At 37.8% G+C, this 15,901-nt stretch overlaps 1 protein-coding gene across 3 annotated transcripts in view; it reads left to right on the top strand.

The window, feature by feature from the left end:
* LOC136836288 (protein takeout-like) overlaps positions 1 to 15,543 on the top strand; it is a 33,746-nt gene extending 18,203 nt beyond the window's left edge. For all 3 annotated transcript variants that reach the window (XM_067100348.1, XM_067100349.1, XM_067100350.1), the window contains exons 2-6: positions 9,199 to 9,294; positions 10,372 to 10,519; positions 10,968 to 11,101; positions 13,640 to 13,792; positions 14,319 to 15,543. In XM_067100348.1, coding sequence (XP_066956449.1) covers positions 9,199 to 9,294; positions 10,372 to 10,519; positions 10,968 to 11,101; positions 13,640 to 13,792; positions 14,319 to 14,473 — 686 coding nt within the window. In that variant the 3' untranslated portion in view covers positions 14,474 to 15,543. The remainder of the gene's footprint in view (positions 1 to 9,198; positions 9,295 to 10,371; positions 10,520 to 10,967; positions 11,102 to 13,639; positions 13,793 to 14,318) is intronic.
* Positions 15,544 to 15,901: the final 358 nt, after the last annotated feature.

The following is a 15,901-nucleotide window of genomic DNA, read 5'->3' as shown; positions in this document are numbered from 1 at the left end:
GTGAGCGACATTTGGCTGAAGCCAAAAAGTCACTGAGCTTTTCAAAAGGGAAATTTGTCATGGATGACTAAGACGATTTTTGTCAAAATATGAAAGTAAGTTTTCATCTTTACTCAAGTAATCCGAGATGATTAGGAAGGTGTAGATAATGCGGTATGTCTGTTTGGAAATGTTAATCTCTCTCTCTCTCTCTCTCTCTCTCTCTCTCTCTCTCTCTCTCTCTCTCTCTCTCTCTCTCTCTCTCGTGTTAAGTAGGCAGAAGTATGTTTCTGATGTCAAATTATTCTTCTACTTCGTTCCCTGACATGGTAGGAGAGTGAAGTGTTTATAAACAAAATCATAAATGTAAGTACTTTATAATTTTTGTGGTTGTTGATTTTGTAAAATTTCACAAATTTGGTTATGTGCACCAATAAATACAGCTAGGCTGTTCTATTAGTCGTTTTTCTTTAAGTCTTTCATTTGTAATTTTGCGTTGCCTTTGTGCTAGCTTTTGCTGTTTATTCTTGAGTAAATGTTTTTAAAGTTTACCAAAATTATGTATTGGGTGATACGTCGATATAATCATTTTACGCAAGGCCTAAGTTAGGTCGACGCAAGCCATTGTATTTTCACAAAAACATACTTATTACTGCATAACATGACTTTGAACGCAGCATTAAAGTTTAGTACCGGCGTTATTGTTGAGTAAACTTTTTAAATTTGTGGAAAGCAGGTGAAGGTCTTTTTTTCTTAGGTTAATTGCTTTTGTAAGAAATTGCTGTAAATATATGACCGTGGTCATTTTCTCAGATACAGAACTGTTGTCGTTCCTCAGTTAGTGCACTATCGTTGCATAACTTCGTGTGCGGGGCTCTGCAGTAAAAGGCAAAATGTGGTAACTCCAAAAATACGATTACGAAGATTTTGATATCTATGGAATAGTCAAATAGGGATGAATCTTGCTCACTAATGAAGTGAGTTGGCATCTATCTTGTTATATTGAGATCAACTTGCAATTCACATCTACTGTATTTAAATACATAACACACTATAATCTCTGTCAGTGTCAGAAAGCAGTAACTCCCCAAGTGTAAGAATAAGATGCGTTATGCCTGAAAATTGATAAGTGCATGAGGGAGCTGATGCATTATATTATCATGAAGTTAATGTTGTTTTCGGTTCGTCACACTGAATATATCAGGCAGCATTTAAGAAAGGTTTGTAATAGGAGAGCCCTTTGAAGATCAGTATGTGGCAAATGTGATCTACACGAAAATCAAAATGAAAATGAATCTTACTTCACAGGAAAAGAACATTGAAAAGCCAATCCAATAATGAAGGTAACTCAAGGCATGACGCCATTAAGAGTTTTTGCTTTCGATGCATATAATCCTGCTGCTCCCAGTGATTACATAAGTGAGAGACTGCATCTTAACACCACTGGTGATTTAATCAATGCAGACATGCCAGCATTAAGAGAAAAGCTGAAGGTTTCGTGTTAACGTTTCCTTGGTGACCCAGTTTTGTCATTTAAGTCAGTTTTATGTCTGAAAGAATAATGTTCAAGAAATTATATTGAAGTGAAGAAATTGTTACTATCAAGGAAACTAGGAACCATAGAAGTAGAGCGATTTACCGCGAAATGTGGTAGACAATCTACCAAATACGATTACAGCAAAGGATTACAAAGCATAATGCATCATGTCCACACACAGCAGCAGTTGGGGGAAATGTTGCCAGATCGCAGAGGCAAGATGTGAGCGTTGAGGAATGCAAAACCAAAGGTACTGTTGATATAAGCAGGATGAACGACTTGCTCGAAAATCAAAAGATTTTCGAGCCACTGATTTCAGATTATTTACTATGTTATGGTGACGGTTTGCCGAGTATACCAATAACATTTTTAAAAATGGGTGATTACAGGAAGCCATTACTGATTTCTCCCTTGCGGCTATGCTTTGTATTAAGTGCTTTTCAAAATACTTCCAAATCTATACTGTTGTTAGTTATAAAACTTAGCGAAATGTGAGAACCTAAATTCTCCTCGTACTAAGTACTTAATGTGTTTGGAACAAGTGAAGAACAAAACCATCGGTAATTGTCATGGCATATAAACCAACACCCTCCCCCCCGCCCGTCTCTCTCTCTCTCTCTCTGCCTCTGAAGCCCTCCCTCCCTCCCTAAGTTCTCAAAAGTGCCCGGTCGAGGCTAAGGTCGTCTTGTAAAATTTCACACGAATGTGGGACACTGGAATGTAAAGATAGTGTTTTTTCTTTTTTATAGGTTGATCAACGAATCAAGGTTAAGTAGTTTTTGTGTTAGGCTACCGATAATTGTACCTTGGAATTTTTATTTCGAAATTTTGCAAAATTATCAGTAAAATGGTTTTTTTTTTATTTTCATTTATTTTAGGACACTGTATTATTCCAGTCCATTGTAACTTATTCTGTAAGCTGTCTTTATTTGGAACTAGGTAAATTTGTATACTGTAAAAAATGATTAGATACGATCCTAAACGTTTTGTACCTTTTCGAATATTCGGCAACATATATATGAATGTTTGATTTTAGTTATCTTGTGTATTTAAGATTTGGAATCCCTTGAAAAATTAACTAGTTTGGTATAATTTTCCATTTTTTCTTTTACTAATGTATTTGCTTATCATGCATGCAGTTGGTTACTTTATTATAAATTGACTGTACATTACAAAATAACGTGACGATATCAGTTAACAGGGTGACTTAATAATTTGTGCCTTATGAAATTTCCGCTATTGCCGTCTTGACCACAGTACCGGCTGGATCATAGGTTTTTCGACACTACTGCAGTTAAGCCAGTATTCCTCCGATCACAAAACCAGTTCGTTTAGTTTTTTTTTTTTTTTGCAAGTAAAACCCTTCTTTTAACTGTAGTGTATAGGAATACCGTAATCCGATGTTTGTATTTTGCATTAATTGGATTGGCAGTAATCTTGAGAAACAGTTTGTAGTCACTTTGAATTTTACTTACTGGGTGTAGCATTCATGTAAGTTTGGAAGGTTTGTAGTAAGAAGTGCACTTCTCCTTGATTATGATTTGAAAGGAGTGGTTGCATGATGGTCGAGTTGGGGAGGCGTTGGAGTTGGGCGTGGCGTGACTGGGCGTTATTTCCAGAAGAATTAATAATTTTTTTTTCATACACTTGATGGTAAATCCATCTGATCTTTGTGGTAAGATTAAATTCTGATTACCGAATTTTGACATTTACCTATAAATATATTGCAGGATCAGGTCAGATTTAGCTTTCTCGCACGTCTTGACCTGAAAGTTATAAATGCTTTAATATCAGGAAACACTTTTACTGTATTGCTTTGCTGGTTCGTTGGCTTTTCATCTAGCAAGATCGTTCCTTTGTTCTTAACTTTGCTACAGAAGTTCGTCTGACACAAAAGTTTTATAGTATTTCGCCTTTTCCTGTAGCTTTGATTTATGAAGTTTTCCTATCTGACAGTTCCTTACTTAAGTCTTGCTGGCTGCACAACGGGTCGAAAATGGTGACGTGTAAAGCCTGCTTAAATCACACACAGGAACCATTGCTTATAATTGATGTAAGTCGTTAAGCTGTCTAAGTTTTTAATTTTAGGCGAATTTACTGAGACTGGATTGCTAACACCCGGTTATACTGATTATGACGGATTAGTTGAAATTATGTAATCGACCAAACGTGTGTGTAGAGATCGACATTGTTGCTGTTATGCATCCTGAAATGTTTCCAAATCCGGATTCGAATCCGGGTTTTTTTTCCAAGACGTATGAGCGTGGCTATTGATTTGCAGATACAAATCCTTGGTACATGAACGTTTTGCATTCTCCATGGATCGAGCTCGTTAACAACAGCGGCAAGGAACGAGTCTTTATGCATTGATGCATGACCTTCTTGGCAGGAGGACTGTTGCATGCGAAGAAAGAAAGAATAGCTTTTTGAAGTAAAAACCACCTGGCTCGACTCAGCCAAGGTTAACTTGGAGATAAGATATTTCGTTTTTTTGAGCCGCGAAAAAAGCGGTACTCTGATGGACCCAAGAAGTTGGTTTACTTAATTGTTTTGGATGTTAACTGGATTAATTCTTATCTTTTACAACAGTTTTTAATATTGGTTATGTAAGTTAGGAAATGCTGAAATAAGTTTTGGCTCATATAAACTTCAGCTTTTGTGTTTAGTTATCATTACCATTTAATCTCATTTGCCATTTGGACTGGTGGTTATAACTATTCATTTAGATTAGTTTTCTTTTACTTTATTAGCATTTAATTCCATGTGAAACTGCAACAGTAGTATGACAACAGGAAAAACGGTGAAAATAGTTCACAAACTAGAAGGTGTAGAGTATATTTGAAAATGGACAGTGGAAGAGCAAACTGTGGAAATAATGAAAAATAGAAAAAATCAACTCGGAGGAAGAAAGACTTAAAATAACAGCTCTGAAACGTCACATTAAGGCACCTTCGGTTAATAGGGAGACCGCTGTTCGCTTTAGGCTTTCCCACTTCACCCGACTTCTCTTACTTAGAGCGTGACAAGCGAGCCAGCCGTGGTGAGTGTGAAGTTGCGTGGACGGTGCATTATTTAGTGAACTCTTGTAGGACTTTGGGCCGTTAATAGAGGTTACTTTCTTGCATCACCATAGCCACTCTTCGCCAAAAAAAAAAACTTGAAATTGGAATTGGTTAAGTTTCAATGCCTAGTCCAAAGCAACATAATGGACTCGCGGACAAGTTCAAGGTTAGGCATAATGAAAATGCTAATTTGACACTTCGTAAATAGCAAAGGGATTTGAGGTGAATTGTGCTTGTCAAAACAGCTCTCTTTGCAGTCACCTTGATCTTCCTGACTTATTTGGCAGATTAAACCATTTTCATGTAGTGATTGTTACATGTGAACACTTCATATCGACACTGATGACAGGTGCTTCAAATATTCAAGTTTTTAATACGCTCATACTCACGCAGTAATGCGGACACGGTTGTCCGCGTTTGCTAGATGTGCAACACATAAATTCATTATATATCCAATCGCGTATCTCCATTTAGACTGCTTGACAAGAACATGTTGGGTATGTTGGTAGGTGGTCCGGGAGTGGTTAAGATTAGTGTTTATATATTCTTACTTGGGTGCATTCGTACATGAGTTTAACTCGTATACTGTTTGTCAATTTAATGATGATTTCCAGTTGGGCTGAGTCTTTTTGTTATGTAGAGTGTGTGTACATGTGCATTTGTATGCGTTTTCTTGGCTAAAGATTTACTGGAAATTGGAGTGGAACGACGAACGCTTTGGGGAAAATGAGAGGCAGGAAGGGCTCTCAAAGAGTGAGTACACACATTCCCATTGAACAGTTAAGATTTGATGTCAATGGGGCGTGACTGGCCAGACGGCTAATACTGTAATGTGCCTTTGTTGCTCTAAATTTTAACTAAAAAGAGTTTGCCAACTCTAGGTAAGCTAGAGTAATTTTGTCATTTTGATGTCAATGGGGCATGACTGGCCAGACGGCTAATACTGTAATGTGCCTTTGTTGCTCTAAATTTTAACTAAAAACAGTTTGCCAACTCTAGGTATTAGCTAGAGTAATTTTGTCATAGATGTTAGTAATTACATAAAGTGGTGTGGAGATTTCTCTCAAACACATTTCCTCTCAGACTTTTTGGGTTTTAAGTTAGCTCTAAATTGCAATAACCAAACACCTTGACATTTAATGTTCATTCTCATTCTGCATATGTGAGACATGGGGATCACAAGAGGTTGAAAATGTTATATGTAAATGTACAGTACTTTAAATTTGAAGGTCGGACGGTTATAAAGTTAATATTTACATTTTTTTCTAATACTCCAGTCTACACAGGAATCCTGCAGATTGCCTCCTAGTACTGTGTCAGTTGCTATAGAAGAGTGAAATTTGATTCGTCAACCTTATTTTTGCCTCGTTCAGCATCGTGAAATGGGGTTTCGTTCTTATTACTATAGTGTTAACACGTTCTTGGGATAGGCAGTCTTTGCAGGTAGCTTTATATAACAACATTGCCTCCAGTTGCTGTTTTACCTTTTCGTGTAATTTTAGGCTATTCATTTTAGCTTCTCAATTTTTTTCGCCCTCTTTCGTGTAATTCTAACATTAGTAACGCGTCGTATTTCTTTCTGTCCCATTTAGTTTATAAATTTTCCCGTTTGAATTTTTAATATTTCACTTTTCAGTTTTTATCTGATAATGAACTATTTTTTTTTCCGCTGATATGCCGTCGGCAAGTAGAAGGAAAAATAGAGACGGGAAAATATAATTGCACGTTCTTTTGTGTTCGTTCAGCTGTTACAGTTTTTCGTTCTTTCTCAAGGTTAGCTGTTAGGTTTTTCCTCAAACAAAAAGTGAATCACAGAAAAAGTTTTTCCTCAAACAAAAGGTGAATCACAGAAAAAGTGGTTCTTATCATTTTACCATGTAGGGAAACCCGGGCATTGCAAGTCTGATTCACCCACAACCTTATTTTTGCTTCATCATTAGATCACTCGTTACACAACGATACTCGAATCAGGATTTTACCTACTGGTGATAGAAAAAATACACTGAATTGTCAAAGTTCATAAGTTTCTGATATCGGGTATAAAAATAGTGTTTAATCAAAGCCATATTCTTTGGCTGTTAAGCTTTGCGGATATTTTTACCGTGAAATTTTATTTCACAATATGCCTGCATTGCTGTACAGTATTTGCTGTGCCTGTATTTTTATCGTCACCGACCATATCACGTTGAAGCACCTCTTCTCATTTTGTATTTTGATCTGTATAGTTTAATTGTAAAGGTTTCCTGGAACCAAAGAATCTATATTATAATACAAGAAACTTGATCACTCTGTACATAACTACCATAGCCTGCGGATAATTAACTTGACGTTTAGCTTGGTCGTTCAGTTTCAGGGACGTCGGTGGATTTGGCTCATGACAGAGCGACCCTTACATTATACAAGCCATTTTTGACGTTATTACACAGTAAAATGCAACGAGCTTTTAATTTCTTCTTCTTTCAAGTTTGAAAGCCACAAATGGAGGAAGAGGTTATGTCCGGTGTCCTCCTCTCTAAGTATTTGGGTGTTTAAGAGAACCTCATTTCATGTAGGTGGGATTAAGATTTTTTGCACGTAAATAAAATAGATAAATTTTTGTTCCGGCACATGAAAACGGGTTATATTCTTGCGCGCAAAAAAATAAAAATTGAATAAATAAATAAAAAACACACGGAAGGACAGTATGTGGGCGCGGCCGTGCCTCGGAAATGACAAAAACCAGGTTGGCGGATTTACCCCGTAGTAGTCACGTATTATCCGACAGGATCCCAATGTTTTTACTTTTTACAGCTCCCTCGGCGTCTTTTTTGCCGCTTGTCCTTGCTCTTAACGACAGGTCGGCTGTGGGCTCTCTCTCTCTCTCTCTCTCTCTCTCTCTCTCTCTCTCTCTCTCTCTCTCTCTCTCTCTCTCTCTCTCTCTCTCTCTCTCTCTATGATTTTTAAGTGCTTGAAACAAGTTCGTTCCTTTATGGTTACTAAATCATAATTTTATGGATATCAAAATTCGTTAGTTAGGTCTTTTATGCATTGATCAAGTGTTTTCATGTTGGTGCATGCTTGAACTTACGTAGACTTTGTTTGTAGATATAAATGCACATAAAGAAAATGTTTTTATACTTAAATGTTTGGGAAATTTATGATTAGATACGTGTACTTAATTCTTTGGACATTCAATTTGGACTGTGAAATAGTCTAGAGCGATTGAGAGAGACTTTTCAGGTGTTATAAACAAAAATTTAAAGGTCATTATCATGAAACCTGACAAAAAATGCTAAATACTTCAGTCAACAGTAGTAGATATCGTGATGTCTCCAACTGCAATATTTTATTAGGCTTCAAGGTCCTTGTCAGGAGGAAAAATCTCCATGATTATGGCTTAATGCAGATGGTTCACTCTGTCTGTTTTGCATAATATTAAATGGTTGGTACTGGGAGCTAATGGAGAACGTATATACTATATTGAGATTACAGTAGGTGGTTTTGCCGCTGTATTTACAGCGAAAATCAGCACTGTTTAATTGTAAATGGTTTTGTATTTGCTTGGAGAGGCAGCGAAAATCAGCAATGTTTAACCTTTATTGTAAATGGTTTAGTTTGGACTCGCTGAAAGTGAAAGAGTACAAAGTACTGGTTTGTGAATGAGAATTTTATTTGTAGTTTTTGTTATGGAACTATTTAAAGTTAAAGTGGTATTACACATCGTTTGCATTTCGAGGAATATTGGCATTCATTCATATTAACTCTCTCTCTCTCTCTCTCTCTCTCTCTCTCTCTCTCTCTCGGGAAGTCAGGATGAAGAGTGCCGTATTATGATGAAAGGACATGTCGTATATTGTCTTATCTATTTCCCCTCCTGTGGTGACTGGTGCCGAAAACCTGTCAGGTGGTATTGAATCCGGCCGATTGTTGCAACCACTTCGGCCTTTCCCCCGGAATAACCCCTCGACGTCCCCTGACACCACACGAACCCAAGTTTGGACGATGACACGACCCCTCGGCTTTACCTCGTCCCTCCTCCACTCCTTTTATTCCTCCCTTTAAGGCGTCCCCCCAGCTTTTCCATGGACCTGTTCACTCGTCTGTCCAGATTCTATCCTCCTCTTCCCACTTATCCACAGTGTCTTTCGTTCCTCTCATTTTTGTATCACTTTCTTTCCCTCCTTAATTTCCCCCTTCCTCTTCTTGTTGTAGTGTATCCGTCATCATTCATTCCTATTTTCAGTATTTCCCGAAGTTCAGTTATTTACCTTATTGGCATTTCAGAGAAGATACTGTATACTGTTTGTTTTTTGGTAGGGTCCCACTCCACCGAAGGCGGCCTACGGGAGCCGCAAACTCTTCATCATAGGCAATAATTATTATAATAAGGCAGGCACATTCTGGGATTTCTTTCTTTTATTATACGGCGTAGTCCTTATCAATAATCAAATCACTGTTATAGAGCTCAGAAAAAAATAGTTCAATATTACTTATTCGGGTATTTGCGAATCTTGTAACCTATGGAGCTGGTAAATTTTTATATTTTCCACCAATTTAAGGGGAGCTGGGTTAACTTTTGTAATATTTTATGGACATTATTAACTAATGTGTGTGTTTTTTCTTTTTTTTTTTTATTTACAGCTTCACAGCTACGGAAATGCCGCGTCGGAAGGAAAGTTGCGCTCAACGAGTGCCTTAAACAGACGCTGGAGGATCTGAGACCTCGGCTTCTCACAGGTGAGAATATTCTCGTATTCACATAACGCTTTCGACAGTTGTAGCTTTCTGGGGATTCTCGTAAATCTGGTGTAATATGCATCATCCACTAGATTCCTCTGGGATACGTGAATATTTTGCTCTGTCGAAGACATTCAGCAGACTTTGGTAGATGTTTTGTATTTAGTAAATAGTGTTATAAGGACTAGATCCACTTTTGTTTATTGATTTGCCATAATTCCGTCTTTGAGACTTTGTACTGTTATTAGGACCGGAGCCACTTTCTTGTTTATTAATATGCACTAATTTCATCTTTGAGACTTTGTTCCTACAGTTGTAGGAAAAAAATCAGGTACTGACTGCGAACGGACTTGTTACGCACAGACAAAGCGTGGGCCCCCAGATGGGCAGTGGGAGGAATCTTGCTACAGATGACAAGGACGAGGACTATCTTTGCTCCACATCGAGACTGATGCCGCCGAAGGGTAAAAGGGCAGACGAAAAAAATAGTAGTATTTTGGTGAATACAAATGAGAATTTCATGATGCGTGATTTTCGTAATTGTTTCTATAGCCATCATGTCCTTTTCACGTTTTATACTGTATAACACTGATTATGATTTGACATTGATTATCATGTAATACTTCAATTGTCATGCATGTTTAATGACTTCGGCTATGATGAGTTTCAGCAGTCTTCAAAAAGACGCTGACACCGAAAAATTCGAATATATAGGATGTCATTCAGATCATTTTTTCTCTCTGCAATATAGGGGATGCCCTTTTTTCATACCAGAATTTTTTTAGCAGAGTTACGAAGTTATATAAGATATTGACTTTGGTGTTAAAACTTTTTTCATTTACTTTTTTGTGGTTAGTTTCATTGATAATTATCATAAACAGTGAAGACAACAGCAATGCTAATTCTTTTATGGTAACCTTTTCCGTTGTAACAATATTACTTGTTAAAGGCTTGAAAGTGTCATTAACGTCTACAATTTTTATTCTTTATTTCGACCGTGATCAGTGCGACCCTCAGCCAGTTACTGATGCCATTAATGGTTTCCACAATATTTTAAATATTTCTGGATATCGACAGGAATTCCGGAGCTGGGATTGCCGCAGCTTGAGCCCATGAAAATCCAGAACTTGGTCTTCCGTCAGGGTGATGGCGCAGTCACTGTCGAGTCGACTTTCATGGACGTCACAGTAACGGGACTGTCCAAGTTCACCACTGATTTAATCGAGTAAGTCTCTCTCTCTCTCTCTCTCTCTCTCTCTCTCTCTCTCTCTCTCTCTCTCTCTCTCTCTCTCAATATGTAAAAAATATAGGCTTTATTGTTCTGTTAGGTACTGTCGATTCTGCATTTTCTGGAAAAAGGCTCAATGTTAGTCGTAAATAAAGGGGCATAAATCTTGCCTGATAATATCAATGGCATTTCAAAGTAGAATTTTTTCCGAATATATATATATTACTAAATTTAAGCGAATTTCTCCACACTTCTTGCGGTCATATATGTCAAACTATACAGGCCTAACAGGATTATTTACTGTTACTTCTACCATTTCCTGGACTTTCCTGGATCAAAAGAATGTGAAAAAGTCAGGGTCACAAAAGCCAACGGATTCATTTCACATAAGTATCCTCGCGTCTTGTTCTACTGCAATGCTTATATGCGTATTTTTCCCACTCAGAGCCGACCCAGTGACCAACACCCTCAAGGTGGGGCTGAGCATTCCACAGTTGAAAATCGTTGGAAAATACACCCTCAATGGGAGAGTTTTTATCCTGGCCATTAATGGAGACGGACCTTTCAACGCCTTGCTTAGTAAGTCTCGAAGAATGTTTTGATTTCAACGCCTGGTTTCATAACGAAGTTTATTTCAGAGCTCCTGCTGCTTGATTTTATTTCAGCTCTCTGCTTCATAGTTGAAGCATGGATTTGAAGAGCAGCTCTTACTTTGCAGGCTTTCATGTCTGATTATAAACCATTGCTTGTTCTACCAGACAGGGAAGATATCTTACAGGTGTTGATATCACTTGTAGGTCAACAGAAGTCTGGACATTTCTCTAATTGCAGTTTTTATTTTTTTAATGACTCATAGAATTTACTTTTGTACTAATTATTTTCCAGTTTACCTTTACTTAATACAGTGCATAAACTGGTAGAATTCCAAAGGATTAGCTTCTAAAAGCTAATTAGTTCTAATTAGCGTGAAAAAAATGCTGGAAAAATACAAGAAAGACACTAAGGCTAAAAGGCGTACAGTTTTTTTTTCTTTCTGAAATGCTGTTTGTGTCTCCTAAACAGGGAAAGAAGACGTGTTAAGTCTTGTACTAAACAGGTGGTGATAATGTTTCAAGGTGCAAAGTAGGGGAAAAGATGTCCTTACATCTGTTAAGACTTAATAGTTCTTGTGGAATATAAAGTACCTGTATGAAAAATGTGTCATTCACGTAATGGTGAATGTTGTAAGGTCTCATGTAATGGTGAATGTTGTAAGGTCTCATGTAATGGAAATATCGCTGCTTCCTTTAATGGTAGTGATTTTTAGGTCTTGAGGTCTTGTTGTAATAGAAGAAAGTGTTGTTAATTCTGTCACCTCTTGGTGTCTGGCCTTGGCCCTGAATACCACATATGTGTAAGGGATGCGATAGAAAGTGCTGTAATTGATTAATGCTCAGGCCTCGGCTCTGACCCTGATTACCCTACTCTTCCATCTATTTATTTTGTTAATGTGTGGAAAATGTAGTCCGGTCTTCCGTAAGGAATCACCTCTAGAGCTATTGTCTTAATATCAAACACCTATCAATGTATCCTTTTAAGGGATAGAAGGTACCCAGCTTTGCTGTAAGTAATAGAGAATGCTGTTAAGTGTGTGGCAACTTATGAAAAGTACTTTTGAGTTTTAAGTTTAATTGTAAGAAGAGGAATATAACAGTGCTGTACGGAACAAACAAACAAAAATTGATACCGCATTTTTCTAAGTACTATAGATTGAAGTCAGATGACCACAAATCGTTGGATTTCATTCATTTTGAATCTCCTCACTTTAATACTTCATTAGTCATGCTTCAATCAAGGTTTTAATTACTAGAAAATGAGTATGTGGTTTGCCAAATTGGCATTATAATTATCTAGTAATAGATTGAATGAAGTGACTGAACTAAATATTGAGGAATTGACAACTTTTGAGGGTAAAATGTGTATTTCAGCAGAGAGTGAAACTTGATCGGTTTCTTCAACAAAACTGGAATAGACCTCAACTGAGTGGGAGAGTAGTACTTTGTAATTATTGTATCTTGAGTCAGAAAACTGTAACAAGCAGCATGTTAAGACTAAAAGTCGCCCTTCAAGGGAGTGGTTTTCGTAGACCAAGGAACAAATGAGCTGAAAATTGGTCATTAATAGTAATGGAGGTTTATAGCGGCGGAAGATGCTATAGATAGTAATTGAAACCGCATCGAAGCAACAGGCCCCCATAGCATAGGGATAGCTGTGTGGATGAAGACGATGGTAATGTGACTCTAGGGAACTTAAGTGTAGTAACTGTAGGAGAAATTTGAATATAAGAAAGCCTGGGAATTTGTTTTTGAGTTAAGCTTATGTGCATTTTAGGAGTAAATTGTCGAAATATTTAACAAATTACACTACTGTGTAGTATAGATAGTTTTTTCGCTCAAATGGTCTGAAATTTTCTTCAAAGAGTATTTCTCTCAACACAGGTTCAAGGTTCGGCTTGAAAAAAGAGAAATTCATATAATTTCATGTTCGGGTTTAAAAAAGAATGCTAAAATAGAGACACGTGATGACCAGTATATTTTGTAAATTACATCCTGAAGATAAAGCCAGCTGATTGAGGGTTAAGACCACTCGGGTGATCAATTTTGTGTTGCATGCAAAGCATGTTGTTAATCTGCCCCCTCCCCTCAAATAATGGTTTTAGGGCAAGTTGGAAATGATTTCTTGAGTGTTCTTGTGGGTCACTAGAATTTTCTCCTGTGTGCCTTCGGCCACTGCTGATTTGATTGATGTCTCAGTCATGTTTGAATTAAAAAAAGATTCTAAAGATAAATATTAAGACTGACCAACGACCTCTGAAAAAAGACTAACCAGGCCAGGGTTACTCTGACTGGCTTAGACATTGCTGACCCAAAGGATTAAGAACAAGGGAGAATGGAGGGAAATTGCCGTTTGATTTATAGTATAATCAAACCAGGCTTATGCAAGCAGATGCCCTTCCCGAAAGGTAACTCTTGATGTGGCAAGGTATTTAAGGAAAAAGGGGGCTTAGTGGGGACTGCTGGCTTCGAACCACCCAACCGAGACGACTGAAAAGCAAACCTGTTATCTTGTAATCAACAGATGATGTTAAAGTTACCGGCCACGGAAATGTCGGGGTGGTGCGATCTGCCTCAGGCACAGAACATCTCCAGATCTCGGGAACCAGAATCGATTTCGCCATAAACAGAGTCAACATCAAGTTGGAAAACCTCTTCAGTGGTGACCCTATTCTAGGTATGTGCTGAAAGACTTATCTATACTGAATTTTTTTCTGTAGACTTGTGTTACATTACACAGTAAGAAAAAGTTGATAACTTTTTGGAATTGTAAGTTAGACAATACCCCTTTAGAAATTCTCTCTCTCTCTCTCTCTCCCTCTCTCCTCTCCTCCTCTCTCTCTCCCTCTCCTCCCTCTCTCTCTCTCTCTCTCTCTCCTCCCTCTCTCTCCCTCTCCCCTCTCTCTCTCCTCTCTCTCTCTCCCTCCCTCTCTCTCTCTCCTCTCCCTCCTCTCTCTCTCTCCCTCCCTCCCTCTCTCTCTCTCCCTCTCCCTCTCCCTCCTCTCTCTCTCTCTCTCCCTCTCCCTCCCTCTCTCTCTCTCCTCCCTCTCCCCCTCTCTCTCTCTCTCTCTCTCTCTCTCTCTCCCTCCCTCCCTCTCTCTCTCTCTCTCCCTCTCTCTCTCTCTCTCTCTCTCTCTCTCTCTCTCTCTCTCTCTCTCTCTCTGGTACTTTGTTTTGTATGATGTGTAATATTTGCTTTTCAGGTCAAACCGTGAACCACTTCTTGAACCAGAACAGCCAGGAGATCCTTAAGGACATAAAGCCTGAGGTCTCCAGACAGCTGGGTGTCCTCGTCGAGCGCGTCATGAACGATGCCTTGTCTCAGCTTCCTGTCGATTCCTTCTTGATTGCAAATTAAAATCTTCAACCCATATTTTAAGGACTAAAGTTGAAGGTGTCGAAGTGTTTTATTCGCAGTTTTGTGTGAGCGGTATCATTATTTTTTGATATCCTGGAATGGTGAATTGTTTCTGTCGTCAGAGATCCTGAATATTTCTGTGATCAGAGCTGGTCTAGTGTTGCCAGGATACTAATGCAGTGACAGATACTCTGTAACGTAGTGAGGGTTTTAGCTTTTGAGCAGGACGATGGTCCAAGCTACCATAGCGTCTAGTTGTCGTTTAGTGTTCGTTAGGTAAAACTGGTATTGCAATCTTTGTATTGCTTCCTTATACGATTATAAATCGCTCACAACTAGAGCCATTTTGCCAACATTGTTGCGTAAATTGGACATTGAGGCACAGATCTCATTGTTGTTTTTGTTTATCGCACCTTGCCGTTTCCAGTCGTATTAAGATTTATGATACATGAATCTTCTAAGAAAACTTTTAACTTTGTAATCTTACAACATTTGAGTAGATATTTTTTAGTTGAAATATTTTCAGTTATGTTAACAGTAAAGGATGTTTTTTAGCTTCTAAAATTTTTCTTAATTTTACTTCTGATTCTGATTCATCGTTAGTAATCTATAGTTAAGTGTAGTCTATTTTAGCTTTGTATTCAGGAAACACGATTCAATGTTTTAATCTTTTTATCCTTCATCCATAGTCTTTTATTGAATAGTGGATTTTCGTAAGCTATTGACATGATTTCCAAAATAAATTGGCTTGTAAGAATTAATTGAGGGTGAAATGTCATGCATCCCATCCAGTTTAAGGAGATTTCACATTTATGAAGATGGAGATAACCTGAACGAGATAAAACTTCTACACAAGAAACGTAATATTTGTTTGTGCGTCGCGTAATATACTGTAATGAAAAGAGAATTCCATGATGACTTTGTAGTTACGACAGGCCAAGTCACTGGACTTGAAACTACAAAGATGGGGAATGTTTGAATTATGGAGGTTTCTTCCACAGATTGTGTAATTATAGATCCTTTTTGTAGTAATAATGTAGTTCCATTTTAATTATATAATTTTTTTTACAGTGGAGTTTTAATTTTTCCTTGAACCAGCAGTCTGCAGCATAATTTCCATGCAAGTTTACAACAGAAAGATTGACATTCCAGAGATGGTTGTTCTTGAAAGTTTGGAGCAACCATTGTTAAAAGCGGACGAATGTCACCCTTTTCTGATAACCAAACAAGTCTGACTATGCCGTTTGGTTGCTGGAAAGTTTTGAAATAGCTCCCCCCTTTTTTTTTTATTACTGGGATGCTGTTTGTCTGTTGGTCTCCTCCAAGTTTAATCTACCCGCTTTTGGAAGCTAAAATCATGCTACAGTCAAGACTTGGGTACTAATTTTCATAAGAGAACAATTTCAGAATTACATGAATACATGGGAG

Source organism: Macrobrachium rosenbergii, chromosome 56 (assembly GCF_040412425.1).
Source record: "Macrobrachium rosenbergii isolate ZJJX-2024 chromosome 56, ASM4041242v1, whole genome shotgun sequence".
NCBI classification, from domain to species: domain Eukaryota; kingdom Metazoa; phylum Arthropoda; class Malacostraca; order Decapoda; family Palaemonidae; genus Macrobrachium; species Macrobrachium rosenbergii.
This window is presented reverse-complemented; position numbering and strand designations above follow the sequence as displayed.